This window comes from Protopterus annectens, chromosome 13.part0 (genome assembly GCF_019279795.1).
Source record: "Protopterus annectens isolate FY-2018-M chromosome 13.part0, PAN1.0, whole genome shotgun sequence".
NCBI classification, from domain to species: Eukaryota; Metazoa; Chordata; order Ceratodontiformes; family Protopteridae; genus Protopterus; species Protopterus annectens.
Window position 1 is genome coordinate 231,581,757 of NC_056747.1, and position 17,717 is coordinate 231,599,473.

Genomic DNA, 17,717 nt, shown 5'->3' on the forward strand with positions numbered 1-17,717 from the left:
AATTCAAACAAAAGAAATATAAAAAAAGTGAAAACCTTAATGCTAACTAAATAAATGAGCATGAAGGTAATATGCTGATGACAAATGTTAATGACAATTTATTTAATAATTCCCCAGTTCCCCCCCACACACATTACATTTCATGTCAATATTTTTTTTTATTTCCTGCCGGAGAAAACTACAGACAAAAATGTCAACATTTAATTACAAAAAAAAATATTTAAGATGCCATGAAATTGAAAACCGTTCCAAAGTGCAGACAGATAATAACGGTTACACATTTTTGAACAAAAAAAATTACAAAGAAAATGCCTTTTGAGGAGAGGTATGAAAGAAGCCATTTATAGTAACCCTGCAGCTGCACTCCTGGTGTAGACAGATACAATCCAACTGTAGAGAAATGAAACAAAAAGGTCGATGCCATTGTCTCAGAAAAACTACAATAAAACAAGGTTTAAGGGTCTCTTCAACAAAGACAGGTTTGGTCTTGCAATTTAGTGTCATATAAATGCTTTTGCAAGCTACAGCAGACTTTCACAAGCAGACTTTTAAAAGAGCAGAATATCCACAGCTGTTACTATACAGGATACCCAAAAAGCAGTTAAATGGTAGTGGTGTATTACCATCAAGTAGCAAAGTGATTTTTGTTTTTTAAAAAGTTGTACACTCCCCCATGCCTTAACTCAATTACCTACACCTTCTTCACAGTCTGTTTAGAAAGGCACGGTTAGCAGCATGAGGCACTGTGGGACCCAAACAGTCCCCTGCCTGTGTGTCCAGCAGTTCTTCAAGCAGCTTGAATTGGTTTGTTAGTTCATGCCAGGAAACACAATGAACAGCCAGGCATACACTATACATGAAACAGTTTACACATTTTAATACATAACTTATTCATAATGTACAATAAAGGCATGCCAGAATTAAAAAAAAAGGAATATTCTAGCATAGTTTACGGTCATGTATTTATTAACTAGTCTCTTTTTTTTTTTTCAAAATTTTTAGTTGGCTAAAAGTTTTTTTTTTTTTTTTTTTTTGCTTAAATTAGCACTTCCTGGGCTTTGGGGGAGGGGGCACATTCGCTGCATTCTGCATATTGATAAATTCCAAAAATTTTGTCTGGCTTTTTAAATGGCAACATAAATCTTTTACAGCACTGATCTGCATTTCAGGTCTACAAATGAGTTTTGTTAAAGAAAAAGACTTTACTGAGGGTACAGCACCTATAGATTAATTTTCCTTTTGAATTGCATAAAAAAATGTACCACATCTTCAAACATCAAGACAACCTACCATTTTGCTGTAAATGTAAAATAAACAGCCCATTGTGCATCTAAATGTGCAAGGCCTTTAGCAAAACTGAAGTGTAATTACAGAATTAGTGTTCCAGTTAAAAATAGTAATAACTATATTCAGGACTGCTGTCTCTGTTGGAATATTTAGAATAGTTTTACTCACTGAAACACCCTGGCAGCTTCATCCAGGCTTGCAAGAGACATACAGCACTCCTTGGCCCACTATTAATATGACAGCATTAAAAGGCAACGTAGTCAACAAATCAGACTATAAGACAACAGCAAAATAATTTCCATCCTGTTTCTGGACTCTGAGACTACACAGGATTTCACTTATCTAAGCACTTCACGGTAACAAAAGAAAACCAATCAAAACAGTTGTAAAATCTAATTCACTACAGCAACCAGACTATGTGCTAGTTTTGTAATGTACCATAATGGTCTTATGTACTCCCAACTGGTCTCATTCTAACAGTACTTAATTAAGAATTTCAGATAAATATCTGATTTAACCAGGGAACCACAGATGAAAAATGTAAACATATAACAAGGTCTGTTTGAATATTTTACATAGAAAGAAACTGTTTCTAAAACTGTATCCCTCACATCCCTCACAGAATGCTTTGATTCTAAGCAAGTAGCAACGGAGACAAAATACAGTACAAGTACAGAGCTTATTAAAAAGGTCTACCGGTACACATGAACACACTGAAAAAATAACCATAAGGAGAAAATGGGATCAGTAACTAAAAATTATGAAAAGGCTGCAAAAATGCTTATTGGTAAAGCCAAAACGTAGAGGCTTTTCTGATAAACATTCATACAGGTTTTACTCACTTACTTGTTTCATACTTGCACAATACTTCTTTATAATTTCTAGGTCATGCAAGAACTTGACATTTTACTTTGCTGTTTAGCTAAAGCATTCAGAAAAGTAATTTTGCTTAAAATACGTGCTGTATAGCATAGTACCTAACAGCACACTATAAAAAGTTTACAGATGCAAAAAAAAAAGTTAAATACACAACCTATTTGCAGTTATCTGTCCAAGGGTCCATACTGGGTGACACAGCAGACAATGGCCACAAAAACGTTTGCAATTTTTAAAAGTACTTGCCTGTAGTTCATTTATAGGCAATGGTCTACTGTAATGAGCTATTCAACATTACACTGCAAATAAAAATTCCATCATATTTAAAAGCATTACTAAGATTAATGAGCAAATAAGCTTGTATATTACTTGTTTTAACTTGGGTGTTAGTAATACAAACGTATGTAATATGAAAACAGCACCGAGTTTCTTCAAGAAAAGAAAAACTATGACATTCATTGCCTTGTATTTATGTAAAATTTCAAATTTAAAGAAAATAAAAGGTTTCATTTATTTATATATTGCAAAGCCATTCAAAAATATTAACTATACCATCAAAATAGTGGACAGCAGAGACTGTCACATAATTGCCTCCAATGGAAGAGATACAAACCTACCCCTGTAATAAAATAATGCCTTTTTTCTTCAAATCTAGTTTAGGTGAAAGGTCATGTGTTACAGCATTTTAGCTTTTTATACAACAGTCTTGTACTTACTAAAATTCATTCAAGCCATTCGGTAGAATATGAGTAACACATTTTCATTAATGATTGTTGGCTGTACAGCTTCCATCTGATACTGATAAAAAAAAATTTGACTGCAGATTTACTGATCTGAATGACTCCAATCAGCCTGCATATGGGATGGATGGATGAGGGCTCTACCGGATACAGAGATTCAGAAAAAGTAAATGCCAAAACAGTTGCACATTGCTGTCTTGCACATTCTTATGATGTGAGAGGAAACATCATGTATCCTCACCAAAGTAAGATAAGTAGATAGAAGCCACTTTGTAACCACCATTAGGAAACTGCAGTCTATTACCGGATCATCCAAAGGCAACTGCTGCTTTTGTGCATATTTCAATGGCCTACTAACATGCACACACGCACACATGCGCATGCACAAACACATGCATGCGCACGAACAAACACACACATGCACACACGCAAACACACACACATATGTATGCACAAACACACACACACACACACACACACACACACACACACACACACACACACACACACACACTTTATGGTTATTATTCACAGTAAGTGTACAACCTCTCAAAAACTATACATAATCTATAAAGAGCTAGTTAAAACCAAGGCAGCCATGATCATGCTATTGCTCAGAGAGAGACTTGTTACTAAAAAAATACTACAATTTGCAGTTTTATCAAGCATTTTCAGGTTCACAAGTTTAGAAATATAGCACTGTAAAATACTAGAACTTAATAACTCACTAAGATTATGACAGTACAAGGCACCTACGATCAATTCTGGTTTTGGTGACTACACTTGATCCTTTAATGACCAAACTGCCCCTTAGAAGATCTTCAAGTTCTTGACCATAATTTTTCACATCTAGACCATCAAAAATTATATACGGATAGCTCTCCTGGATACGATGTACTCACAATTACACTGGTGTCACTAACTGCATTTCATCCATAAAAAAAAAAAAAACAGAAGAAAAGTGAAAAAGTACAGTGACTAGGATTTCAGAATATCAGCATCTGTTGATATCATGTAGGTAACTCATTTGTGGACAGCATCAATGGTTAACTCTAATAAGAAGACTTCAATATTAAAAGAAAAAAATCAAGACCGTGTGATACAGTTGAAGGTCATTTATGATGTTTTTTGTTAAAATACAAATGTGAAACCACAGTCTGGAGGACGTATAAAGTTCACTGAATTAAAGAATTTCATTTTACTGTGTGTCAGTCAGTCTCCCAGCATCAACAGGGCTTTTAAAACCATGGGCACTTGCATCATTACTAATGGCTAAAATGTCCGGTGTCTATGCTTAACTCCACACATCTGAAGAATACCGACCCTTGGTCATCAACTTCTTTATGTAATCTACTGCCTGGTCACGACTCATACTTCCAAGTTCACTAACAATATCGTAAAAAGTATTCTGCACATCTCTAGCCATGTTCCGAGCATCCCTAAAAAATAAAACAAAACAAAACAGTCAAATGCAAATTTACATTTTCTCTGCTAGAGCAGAAATAACCTCTATACATAAATGTTGCTACCATAAGAATACAATGGAATTCATATCAAAGTACTTCACTGTCAGGATTTCAAGATACAAATGTAGTGATTAAAAAATGCTGGTCACTTTCAGAAGCGTTGTTTTACAACTGATTTCATTTCTTGTCACATTCCTCATGTTGAAGCTGTAAGTGATTTTGCAAAAGAAACGAGGATTATGTAGTGTGTTTCATTTTTAATTTCTTGGTTACTCATTCTTTTTATATAGTCACTCCCATTAAATAAAGTCATGGTAAGTTCTGAGCAACTATTTACATAGGTTTGAAAGGCTTAACTTCTAACTTACATAGTGGTTTCTCTACTGTATCACCAAATGTGTTAATTTTCTAAATAAGGCATTCCATCTGCAAGAAAAAGTTGGCAGCTTGTCTTTCTAGGAAGTAAGAAGCCACTGCGGAGGCATTTATCATGGAACTACTGTAGCTTATCCATAAGCTTAGGTAGTGAGGAAAGTACAGCTGTTGAAGTCCTACTTACCTGTAACAGTAAATGTTCTTAAAACACAATGCCTTACTGGCATTCAGATACCAAAACTCAGAGCTACAGGGATTGCCTTTCAGACCCACAGTCAGGACCATTTCAGTTTTCGAGGGTTCAGCAGGCTTTGCCACCACCTACTATTTCAAACCAAAAACCACACACATGCATAACAATAAAGGCTGTGGAGCATAACACAACAGCAGTTCCCAACATTAAAGCATGTACATATAAAAAAAAGGGGGGTGATGGTGAGTGGGTACAACCAGTAAGGTAGTGTATTCAATGAGCATCTACTGTTACAGGTAAGTAGCTAAAGGTAACTATGTTCAACAAACACACTGCCTTACTGGCATTCTGATAGATTCCCAAAACTTATGCAACCTGGGAGGAGGAAGGAAAAGGGTCCATTAGTTCCTGAAGAACAATCCTAGCAAAGTCTGCTCTAGATTTAGAAAAGGCATCCAGCCTGTACTGCTTCATATAAAGGTATGAACTGCCACTACAGTATTTCTCAAGTCCACTCCTTTCCAATGTGCCACTGAAGAGGAAAAGGTTCTGGTAGAATGCGCCTTTGCCTTGCCTGTATTTGCCTTGCCATGGTGGGTATAACAAAACACAATACCAGAGGACAACCAATGAGCAATGGTTTGCTTGGAGACAGGATAACCTTTCTTTGCCCCTGTGCAAGAAATAAAAATGTCTTTCAGTCTTCCTGAAGGGTTTTGTTCTGTCAAGGTAGCACCTGATCTGCCAGTGCACATCCAAGGTATGAAAGTATCTTGTCTCCCTTATTCTTAAGTTCTGGGAAGAACACAGGGAGGTTAACAGACCGAGTGAATTCCGAGACTATTTTTGGCATGAAAGAGGGTTAGTGTATAACACAACCCCATCCATGTGGAAAATCAGGTAAGGTTGTCCCACCATGAGAGTTTGCAGCTCCAAAACTTACCATGCAGATGCCAGAGTAAACAGCTTTCCACGTTAAGAACTTCAGATCAGCCTGAATGGCCAGTTCAAAAGATGGAAAATCATTTTTTCCAGAGCATGGGCGAGATCCCATGAAGGAAGAATTTGCTTACCTGGGGCTCTTGCATGCAATGCTTCTTTCATGAACTGTTTTACCAAAAGAGAAGATGAAAGAGGGAGATCCACTGGCAGACAAGCAGAGATGGCTGCGAAATGCACCTTAATGGATGTGTGCAATACTTTGTCATGAAGTAGCTCGCACAAATATTTTAAGACCAGAGGGATGTTATCCTCAAGGGAACTTCTGTTCCCATTTAGGGATCACTTAGAAAAACCTCATCCATTTGTTAACACAAAACTTTCTTGTAGTAGGTTTTCTGGCCTCCTTTAACATCTGCTGCATATCCTAATGAAACAAGTGCTTAAATGGCGTCAAGACTGAATCATCCAGGCTGCCAGTTGTAGCTGCTCTGAAATGGGGTGCAACAGTCACCCCTGAGACTATGTGAGCAAATCTAGAGTGTATGGAGGTCTATGGCAATTGGCCTTGGTCAATACCATTAAAAGGAAGAATGAATAATTGTGTAAAAAATCTTACCATAACCATATATGCCTCCTCTTCCATGCTGCAGTATTCCAAACTCTTGGGTTATTCCTCTGCCTACTACCTGAACGTCCAGCCAGTATAAAAAAGCTTGTAGTCACTGCTAGGTATGTGGGATGTCTGATGTTGGCCTAGGGAGCGTGGGCCATAAAAGTAAAGTCTGCACATACCTTTCTTCAGAACTAAATGCCCCAGTTGGACCCCAGTCCCAGAATAGCTGTACAAGTCCTGTGCCATCCGAGAAGGAACAGTTTAGATGGAAAAGGGGGAAAGAGGAAGGGAATGAATACTGCAACATGGAAGAGAAAGACATTTATGGTTATGGTAAGATTTTACACAACTATTCTATGTTCTACTATTCACATGTTGCAGTATTCCAAACTCTTGGGTGAGTGCCAAAGCTCACAGGGAAGAAGAGGGTGATGGAATGGAACTGTTCTCCATGAAGCTATGAAGGACTGCCCCAGCAAACCCAGTTCTGGATCTGGAGATGTGATCCAACTTGTAGTGTTTGGTGAAGGCATGGACAGATGTCCATGTAGCTGCCTCCAGAATGAATGCAGTGTCCAGTCCTTTGAAAAAGGCCCCTGATGATGGCTCTAGTGGAGTGGACCTTAATTTAGGACTTGAGTCGTCTCCCAAGGAATGTGTAGCAGAAGGAAATAGCCTTAGAAATCCAAGCAGAAATGGTCTGTTTTGTCACAGCCTTTCCCACAGCTCTGGGGTGAAAGGAGACAGATAGTTGCTCTGGTTTCCTAATGGCCTTAGTCTTGTCAAGGTAAAATCTCAGTTGTCTGTGAACATCAAGGGAATGTAAAAGTCTCTTACTGTCATTTTGGGGGTGAGAAAAAAAGGTGGGCAGGTGGATACCCTGGATTTAACTTTAGCTCACTGACCATCGTGGATATAAAGGTGTGGTTGGTCCTCAGGATCACTCTGTCCTTGTGGAAGATGAGGAAAGGTGGAGTTGCCATGAGGGCCTGGAGCTCCGACACTCTTTTGGCTGACATGAGGGCCACGACGAGTACAGTTTTCCAGGTACAATGTTTCATGAATGCCTTAGAACCTGGTTCAAAGGGGGGCAAAGTACAGTTGTGTACACTTACCATAAATGTAGATGTTCCAGTGTCTTCACTGTTGCAGTCATGACTGTAGGGTTCTCCCCTGCCGGCAGGCAGTCCTCGGTCGGCCAGAATCCCAAAGTCTGGGTCCGGCGTTGGCTGTTCAACCATGCTTCCTAACATCAGAGCGCCAGAAGTACAAAGCCGATGCCATGTTCTCCAGTTTTTCTTGCCCCAGATGTCAGGAGTTCCAAAATGAGTAAGGTCCCATAACCTTTGCAAATACACCTCAAAAGAATGGTGAGAAAGGAAACCATACAAAGGTAAAAATAAGAGGGGACAGGAGCGAGGGAAACCCAGACTGCAACAGTGAAGACAGTCGAACATCTACATTTATGGTAAGTGTACACAACTGTATTATGTTCATCGTGTTTCACTGTTGCAGTCATGACTGTGGGGTCGAATCCCAAAGCAGAGTGAAAGGGAGGTGGTCATAAATTAGAAGGGGTGGCTAAAAGGCCCTGCAAGACTGCAGAAGCAAAGCCTGCCCTAGACTTAGAGTAGAGAGGTAGATTGTAGTGCTTTGAAAAAGTATGCACTGAACTCCAAGTTGCAGCCTCCAAAATGTCCTTGGTAGGAACTCCCCTGAGGAAGGCAGCTGAAGTGGCAGCAGCTCTGGTGGAATGAGTCCGTATACTCCCTGGGATTTGCTTTCCATGGTGTGAATAACAAAATCTAATACCATGAGTAATCCATTTAGAAATGGTCTGTTTTGAAATGGCTTTACCTTGAGAACTTGAAGCATAAGAAACAAACAATTGCTCTGATTTTCTGATGTCCTTGGTTCTGTCCAGGTAAAAACGTAGTTGTCTGTGTACATCCAAGGAATGTAAGATCCTTTCCCCTTTATTTTGAGGAGTGGGGAAAAAGGTTGGCAAGTGAATAGTTTGATTTAAAGCCACTTTGGAAACCACCTTAGGCATGAATGTGGGATTAGTCCTTAAAGAAACCCTGTCTTGATGAAAAATAATATAAGGTTCTACAGCCATAAGAGCTTGCAACTCTGAAACTCTCCTGGCAGAGGTCAGGGCTAACAGGATGGCTGTTTTCCAAGATAAAAAACTTGATGTCAGAAGAGGCAGCAGGCTCAAAAGGAGGTAAGGTGAGTTTTTCCAAAACATAGTTAAGATCCCAAGCAGGAATGGGAGGAGATCGAGGAGGCCTTAAGTTCTTAGCTCCTCTGGGAAACTGTCTCATGAGCTGGTGGGAAAAGATTGGAGGGTCTGTATTATAATGAGCGGAAATAGCAGAGGCATGAATCTTAATGGAAGAGAAAGAGAGACCCTTATGTAAGAGATCTGTCAGATAAAGTAAAATCAAAGGAATGTTAGGAAGAAGAGGATCAGAATCCTGAGCCTGCATCCAGGAACAAAATCTTTTCCATTTTCCTGCATAAGATTTTCTAGTGCTAGGACGTCTGGCTTCTAAAATGACATCCATAACCTGCTTGGGTAGGAGAGAATGAATCAAAGACCCTGGATTAACCAGGCCGCCAGGCTGAGAATTCTGACATGGGAGTGAAGAACCTGACCCTGATGTTGGGACAGAAGGTTCGGAGTCCGTGGTAAAACCCAAGGGGGCTCCCGACATAGGTTTTTCAGAGTTGGGTACCAAAACTGTCGAGGCCAATTTGGGGCCAGCAAGATTATCATCTTGGGCTTGTCCTGTTTTATCTTTAATAATACCTGTGGAAGAAGAGGAAGAGGCGGAAAGGCATATCCCGAGAGGTTTCTCCAACTGAATGATAGGGCATCCACTTTCCAAGCTTGTTTGTGGAAAGTCCTGGTCCAAAAATTCTGTAGTTGATGATTGAGATGGGATGCAAAGAGGTCTATGTGAGGACATCCCCAGACTGCTGTTATCATCCTGAATATTTCGGTGTTCAGCATCCACTCGCGTGGATCCGAAAGGTTTCTGCTCAGACTGTCTGCCAGGAAGTTTTGCTTTCCTGGTAGAAACTGAGCTTGAAGGTCCAGATTGCAAGCTAGAGCTGTGTTCCATAGATTCATGGCTAGTCTGCAAAGGGGGTAGGAATGAGATCCCCCTTGCTTGTTTATGTACCACATAACTGTGGTGTTGTCTGTTCGTATCAGTAGTTGTCCTGGTTGTAGAAGATTCCTGAAGGCCCACAGAGCTTTCTGAATGGCTACCATTTCCTTTAAATTGATATGTAGATGCTCCTGATCCTTTGTCCAAAGGCCCTGCATACAGTTGCCCTGAAAATGGGCTCCCCATGCATAATCTGAGGCATCCGTGGTTAGTATCTGAGTGGCAGGAGGCAGACAGAAGGGTTTTCCTTTGTTTAGAGTACATGCCTTGGACCACCAAAGGAATTCCTTTTGAAGACTAGGCAGGACGGAGATCAGTATGTCTAAACTGTGGCAATGCTGAGACCATACACTTTTTAGGTACCACTGTATTTTCCGCATATGGTACGAGAAGGATGCAGGAGGCCATGTAACCCAAAGCCTGCAGGAATTTCCTTGCAGAAAGCTGAGTTAAAGTTGCCAAGGTTTTGAAAGTTGAAGCCAGCTGTAATTGTTTTTCGTATGTCAGAAATGCCATCTGGGTTGTTGTGTTTAGAAGAGCACCCAGAAAAGTTATCTGTTGCGAGGGAGTCAAATTTGACTTTTTTATGTTGACAGTGAATCCCAGGAACTTGAGAAGTTTCTGAACAAATTCTAGATGCTGGAGTAAGACATCCTTGCTGTCTGCCTGAATAAGACAATCGTCCAGATAAGGGTAAATTTGAATTCCCTTGAGTCTGCAATAAGCTACTACTGGAGCCAGGCACTTGGTGAAGACCCTGGGCGCAGTAGACAATCCAAAGGGCAGCGCAGAGAATTGATAATGCCTCGATCCGGCCTTGAACCTGAGGTATTTTCTGCACTCCTGCCTGATGGGAATGTGTAAATATGCCTCTTTTAAATCCAAAGTCACCATCCATGCATTTTTGGTCAGCATTGGAAGTAGCTGCTGCAGAGTAAGCATCTTGAATTTTGGTATTTCTAGAAAAGTATTCAAGACTGACAGATCCAGAATGGGTCTCCATGAATTTTGCTTCCTGGGGACTAGAAAGAGCCTTGAGTAAAAACCTTGTCCCATCTCTGAAAGCAGAACTAGTTCTATGGCTTTCATATCCAAAAGAGCTTCCACCTGGTTTAAGGCCTCTGTCCATTGATGTTTTGGAAGATCTGGCCATCTGCTTGGCCTTGGTAGGGTATGAAAATGGAATTTGTAACCTCTTAAAACCACATCCAGAACCCACTTGTCTTGGGTTATATGAGTCCAATTTTGGTGAAAAAGTGAAAGTTTTCCTCCGAGAGGGGCTTCCAGGCAAGAAGTTCCTGCAGCCCAACAGAGGGAGTCATTGAGTCTGTTTCCTATGGGTTTGCGACCTGTCCTCTCCCCCTCTAGGGGTGGAAGCAGTCCACTGTCTTGGTCTGTAAGAGGCTTGTGCTTGAGGCCTTCCTCGGGAGCGTCTGTATCTACCCCTCTGAGGCCTGTCTGTATTGGGAAAGGACCAATTTTTAGTAGGCCAATTCCTGCTAAATCTGGGAGGCTGTACTTGTAAGAAATCTTTAACAGTTTGCATGGATTTTGCCTTGTCCTCCATCTTTTTAATCACCTCTTCAGCTTTAGATCCAAACAAAACATTATGCTGAACAGGAGCATCCAATAATTTAGCTTTTACTTGATCAGGCAAATTTTGTTCCTTTAACCATGCATGCCTTCTAATGACTGTGCCAGGGGCAGCAGCCCTACAAGAAGCCTCTAAGGCATCAAATCCACAGTGTAAACCATGCTTCCCAACCTGTTCAGTGGCATGCATTAAGTCATGTAATTCCTTATCATCTGCACAGGCAGAAATGGAAGTAAGCTTTTGTTTTAAAACAGAGAGGAGAAACTGCTGGTATTTCAGCATATGAAACTGACAGTTTAAAGCCCTAATGAATAAAGTAGCAGAAGTGTACACTTTTTTGCCCCATCTTTCTAAAGATCTAGAATCTTTCTCAGTGTGAATGGGGTTTTTAGCAGAAGTGGCCTTAACTCCCTTAGGACCCTGAGAAATGGTTTCAGGGTCAGCAGTAGGGTTCTTGAATAAAATCTGGTGGGAATCAGGAACCCTGTAATATCTGTCAGGCTTAACAGGAGCAGGAGGGAAAGAGTCAGGGGTTAAGTTAGCCTTCGAAAAAGCATCATCCACAATATCCAAAATAGGAGGAATAGCCAGGGGTCTATGTTGGGGAAGAAGAAGAAAATCCCTTAGTCTTTTCTTAGATTCCGAATACTCCTGTCCTTCCCAGTGGAAATGTTCCCTCATTTCATGCAAAGTTTCCCCAAAAGAGAAATCCTCAGGGGGAGAAGCTGAAGGAATGGATTCCTCAGCATCAGAATCCTCATAAGGAGGGAAAGAATATTCCTGGTCAGAAGAAGAAACTGAAGAAACAGAAGCCTGATCAGAGGAGTCATAATAAACTTCCTGCCTTGGCCTTTTATCTGGAGGGGGATGAGAACCCCTAATCATAGTAAGTAAATCCTCCGCCATCTTAAGTAACTGTTTCTGTGACTTGGGAGCCGGATCAGAAGAGGCCTGTGTTGCAGTCTTTGATTTGGAAAGAGTCTTTGCCTTTGTCTTTGGCTTTGCGTTTATCAGAAGCTGAGTAGGCCTGAGAACCCCTTCGGAAGCCGGTACCTGCAAAGCGGCTCCGGACCCATCCAAAGGAGCATTGTCTGAAGGTCCTGCAATTGAAATATTCAAAGGCCTAGATGGCTCCTCGTGGGAGTCTTTCGGCCATCAGTTCCGAAATGGCCGACGACAGGGGCTGCAAAAGCACCTCACTGACGACGGCCGAACCTGAAGCTGGCTCTGCTTGTGCGATATCGTCGGATTTGGACCTCGGAGGCCTGTCTTTGTCCTTGCATCGTTTGTGAACTCCGGTAGCTGGAACCGTATCCGACGACATTTTGTAATTAAAACACCTACCGAAGTAATGAAATGCAAAATCGTACCTTCGTTTAATAGTACTTTGAATCTAGCACAAAACCGACAACTAGCTACGTCGTGGTCAGGGCCAGGGCAAGGAATACAGTAAGAATGAAAATCCTTATGAGGTATTTGCTTCCCACATGAAATACAATTATTAACTTTTTCTGACATCAGACTGGAGCAAGAAAAAAGTTTCCCCAACGGAGTACTTAGCTTGTGTAGGAGAATAAAATCTTCGGACTGAAGTTTTGTTCAAAAAAGATTGCCAGGAGTCAGCCGACCGGCACTTGTGAACTGCTATCACCGCACGGCAAGAAAGACTGGAGAACATGGCGTCGGCTGTCTGCTTTGTACTCCTGGCGCTCTGACGTCAGAAAGCATGGTTGAACAGCCGACGCCGGACCCAGACTTTGGGATTCTGGCCGACCGAGGACTGCCTGCCGGCAGGGGAGAACCCTACAGTCATGACTGCAACAGTGAAACACGATGAACATCACTGAGTTTCTCTAAAACAATTTAGAGCCCATGGAGGTGGAACTCACCTCCTGGAGGGGCCTGAGGTGTAGTACTCCCTTAAGGAATAACTTTGGAGGGAGATGGGAAGCTAGAGGGAGATCAAGAGGTAGACAGGCCAAAATAGCTGCAAGGTGCACTTTAACAGAGGAATATGCCAACCCTGCTTGCAAGAGTTCACACAGATAGCACAGCACTAAGTGAACCTCACTTTGGAATGGGTCTAGCTGTCTTGGCAGACACCACATGGAGAACCTCTTCCATTTAGACAAATAAGATCTCCTAGTGTTAGGTTTCCTGGCCTCCTGCAGGACTGTTAGTACGTCCTCGGTGTAAATGTGTCTAGAAGGGATCAAAATTCTATCACCCATAGGGCTAGATTCAGAGACTCTAGATGGGTATGGATTATGGATCCCTTGTCCTGTATGAGAAGGTCCACTCTGTGAGGTAACTTGGGATGATTGCCCCTGGCTAAATGCAGAAGGAGGGGGAGCCAATGATATCTTGGCCAAAAGGGAGTCACTAGAAAGATTTTTGTTTTGTCCTGCTGTATTTTCAGCAGGGCTTTTTGAAGTAATGGGAAGGGGGGGGATGCATATAGAAACATCCCCTTCCATGAGATTGAAAAGGTATCCGTTGCCCTCGCTAATGGACTGGGAAACCTGGTGCAAAACAATGGTAACTGTTCAGAGGAGAGGCAAACAGATCTACGTGTGGTGTACCCCACCTTAGGACAATGTCCAGAAACACATCCCTGTGTAGGATCCATTTGTGGGATTGTAACATGTACCTGCTCAAGGGGTCTGCCTGAAAGTTCTTTGCTGAAGGGATGTAAACTGCCTACAGGGAGACTCTGTTGGGCTGCCAGATCTCAGGCTTGGAGAGCAAGTCTGCAAAGCAAATAAAATTTGGTTCTCCCTGTTTGTTCACATACCATAGAACTGTAGTGCAGTCTGTGAATAATTTCAAGGGACCATGTTTTAGAGCATGAAGGAAGGCTGTCAGGGCAAACAGGATAGCTCTCATTTCCCTGATGTTGATGCATTCCCACCTGAAAGTGTGTGACCAGGTATCCTGTGCTTTCAGGCTGCCCAATGTAGCCCCCCAACCCCCCCCCATCTGAGGTATGTGTGCACATTTCCTGGACTGGTGCAAGGGGTTGTAATGGAAGTCCTGGGTTGAGTATGACTTGGTTCAACTACCACAGAATCTCCTTCCTTAGGCAAGGAAGGAAGGGAATGCCAATGTCCAAGGGGTGTGAGTGTTCGATCCATGTTGACTTCACATACCATTGTAATTTCTTCATCTGAAATCTTGCCACAGTCGGCATGGGTATAGCGGAAGCCATATGACCCGGTAGTCTGAGATATTGTCTGGTTGTCAAAGCAGTGGCTTTGAGAATGGAGGCCAGATATTGCCTCAGGGTTTCCACTTTTTTGCATGGAAGGAATGCCCTCATGACATCTGTCCTTATCCTGCAGCCTAGGAAAACTTGGTTATGGGAAGGACTCAGGTTGGACTTGGTGGAAGTTTATGTTGAATCTCAGTGCCTGCAGGACTGAGATGACTTGGTGGTGGTGGGTCTGTAGGGATCTGGAGCATTCTGCCTGAATCAGGAGGTTGTCCAGGTATGGAAAAATTTGAATCTCTTGGACCCAGCAAAAATCAACAACTGGAGCCAGGCACTTGGTGAAGACCTTTGGAACTGTAGAGAGTCCAAAGGGCAAGGCCGACAACTGAAAATATAAGGAACCAACAGCAAAGTGTAAATATTTCCTGTAGCTGGACTTTACAGGGATATAGCGGTAGGAATCCTTTATGTCCAAGGTGGCCAGAAATCCCTGCGGTATCAATAAAGGAAAAAGGGTCTGAAAGGTAAGCATACGAAAGGTGGGTACCTGTAAGAAAAGACTGAGGTGACAGAGATCCATGATAGATCTCCAAGGTCCATCTATCCTGGGAACTAGGAAGTCTGGAATAGAATCCCTTTCCTTTTTCTGCCAGAGGAACTGGTTGTACAGTTCCCTGTGAAAGGAGGCAGTCTATGCCTGGCTGGAAAAGAGGGAGTTGATCTTTGGGTGGCTGGGTGATCCCTCTGGGAGAAGGGGAAATGATCCAGGTCAAAAAGTAACCCTTTTCTCTGATGGAAAGGACCCACGTGACTGAGGTGATGTTTTGCCAAACTGGAAGACAGTGAGAGAGCCTTAGAGAGAGAGGAATGGAGTCTGGGTGGGGGGGGGGGGCAGTAAAGGCAGGTAGTCCTAGGCTACCTGCCCTGTCCTGAAAGGGAGGTGTCTGTGCAGGAGTTTGAGCAGACGTAGAAGGGGTCTGCTGTTTCCTAGTGCCATTTATTTTCCGGGCAATGGGAACTGGGGCAGAGTGTCTTCTCATGAACTGGGTCTTTGAGGGATAGTTTCTATGAAATCTGGGTATAGAGGAGATAAACAGGTGTTTTAAATCCTGCAGTTCCTTCCCTTTTTGCTGAAGGGCCTTAAACAGCTCAGCCACTTTAGATCCAAAAAGGGAAGAGTTATCCAGGGTGAATCCAGCAATTTGGTCCCACTATCATCGGTTAAGGGTTGTAGCCTTAACCATGAATAGCTATTAAGGACTGAAGTTGAGGCTACAGACCTGGCAGAAGCTTCTGCAGCACCAAAGCTGCATCTAATTGAATGTCTAGTAACTTGAGAAGAGAGGGGAAATTAGACTTGAGAGTTGAGCCTTGGAGGATGAGTCAGGTAGGTCAGCTAAAAGCTTGGTAGCCTGGGTCAAAAGAGACAAGGCATATTTCATCTGCATCTGGTAATTCACTGCCCTAAGGGCCAGGGTAGCAGAAGTAAATACCTTCTTACCAAGGCTCTCCATGGCCTTACTGTCCTTGTCTGTAGAAAGGACAGAGGTGGAGGGAAGTAGCTTGGATGGCTTGTCTGCTAAAACTGAGACAGTGGCAGGGTCAGCAAAAGGGCATTTTATCAAAAATGTTGCCCCAACAGGGACTCTGTAAAACCTGTCAGGCCTTCTAGTGGCAGGTGGGTTGTGAATCAGGATTAAGAGATGCAGCATTAAAAGCATCCAAAAAGGCTGGTAACACTGGAGGAATTCCAGAAGGAGCAGGGTTTTCCATCTGCAGATATCTTTTTTGGACCTCTGATATTTCAAGAGAGTCCCACTGAAAATGTTCTCTCATTTCAGAAATTGTCTCCTCAAAGGTGAGGTCCTCTCCTGGGGAGTCAGCAGAGTCATCCTCTGGAGAAGCACACCCAAGAGGAGAAGGCGTCTAAGAAACATAGGAGAGAGAATCTTCTTAAAAGGAGTCTGAGGAGTCCTCAGCTTCAGGTTGGATAATTTCCTCAGCCTGAGGCCTGGGACTGATAGGAGGAGGAACAGCCTGTGGGGAAAAAGGCATGGCAGGCCTTAGGGCCATAAAGCCATTAAATAAGCTCTGTCAAAAAGCCTGCCAATAAGGCTGACTTTCAGCAGGAGGGGAGAGATGTTTTGTTTTGTGTTTCTTTTTAAGTGAAGGCCTAGAAGGCATAGGCCCTAGGGGAGGCCTCGTCTCAGAGAAAGAGGCCTAGAGTTTGTTAGCTGGAAAGCAGTGGATGCACTGGAAGGGCCAGTCTGGGCAGCCATGAGAACCTAAAGTTACCCCTCATCGTCGGTAAGTGACATCTTCAAGCCTTCCCTGGATGTGCCTTCTGTCCTAGGTTCTGCAGCCTCCCAAGAGGTACCCGCTATTCTTATAATGGCAGACTCTGAACGCTCATCCAGGCGAACATCAGCCCCAGGAGGGACATCTGCTGGAGGAGTGGCAGCAACAAGTTCAGGCTTGGAAACTTTGGCCTTCTTTTTAAGTAGTTTTATGGACTGACTGGACAAACCTTCCATCCCTAACGCTAAGCGTTTAAGATGCTGATTCTCTAAGTAAATACTCAAAGCATGCAGATGACGGCACAGTGTCTTAGGGATGAAGGCCTGACAGATAGCGCAAGTAAGATGGTCATGGGTAGGCCCTAGACAGTAAAGGCAGAGTTCGTGGGTGTCCTTATGGGGGATCTAACGACCGCACCTGCACTTTCCCTTCCTGGATGACATGTAATCCAAACAGACATGCAGTGACAAAAAGGAATCAGAAACAGCCTCAATGGGGTACTCATCTTACAAACCTGAAGATCCGATGGTGAAGATGGCATGAAGCACTGACGTTGGACTGGCGGCAGAGAAGTTCTGAAGAAAGGTACGTGCAGATGTCACTTTTATGGCGCACACTCCCTAGGCCAACATCAGACATCCCACATACCTAGCAGTGACTACAAGCTTTTGTACACTGGCCAGATGTTTGGGAAAGCAGAGAATAACCCAAAAATTTGGAATACTGCAACATGAGAATAGAAGGACATCCTTTGCCAGGGCCAATAAGGGGTCACCGCAATAATCTCTGGCATTTCTTTCTGAACCTTCAGAAATACATTATGAATCATTGAAAAGGGTGGAAATGCATACAATAACATTCCTGTCCAAGGGAACCAGAAATCATCTGTCCTCCAAGCATGGCTGCAAGGATGTCTGGAACATAGCATCTCCAGCTGTCTGTT

The 17,717-nt window shown here is 42.6% G+C and overlaps 1 protein-coding gene across 1 annotated transcript in view; it reads right to left on the reverse strand.

Moving 5' to 3' along the window:
* Positions 1–4,003: 4,003 nt before the first annotated feature.
* LOC122787192 (NADPH--cytochrome P450 reductase) overlaps positions 4,004–17,717 on the reverse strand; it is a gene marked incomplete in the record, with an annotated part of 550,447 nt that continues 536,733 nt past the window's right edge. The window contains 1 exon segment of the mRNA XM_044053780.1: positions 4,004–4,342. Coding sequence (XP_043909715.1) covers positions 4,198–4,342 — 145 coding nt within the window.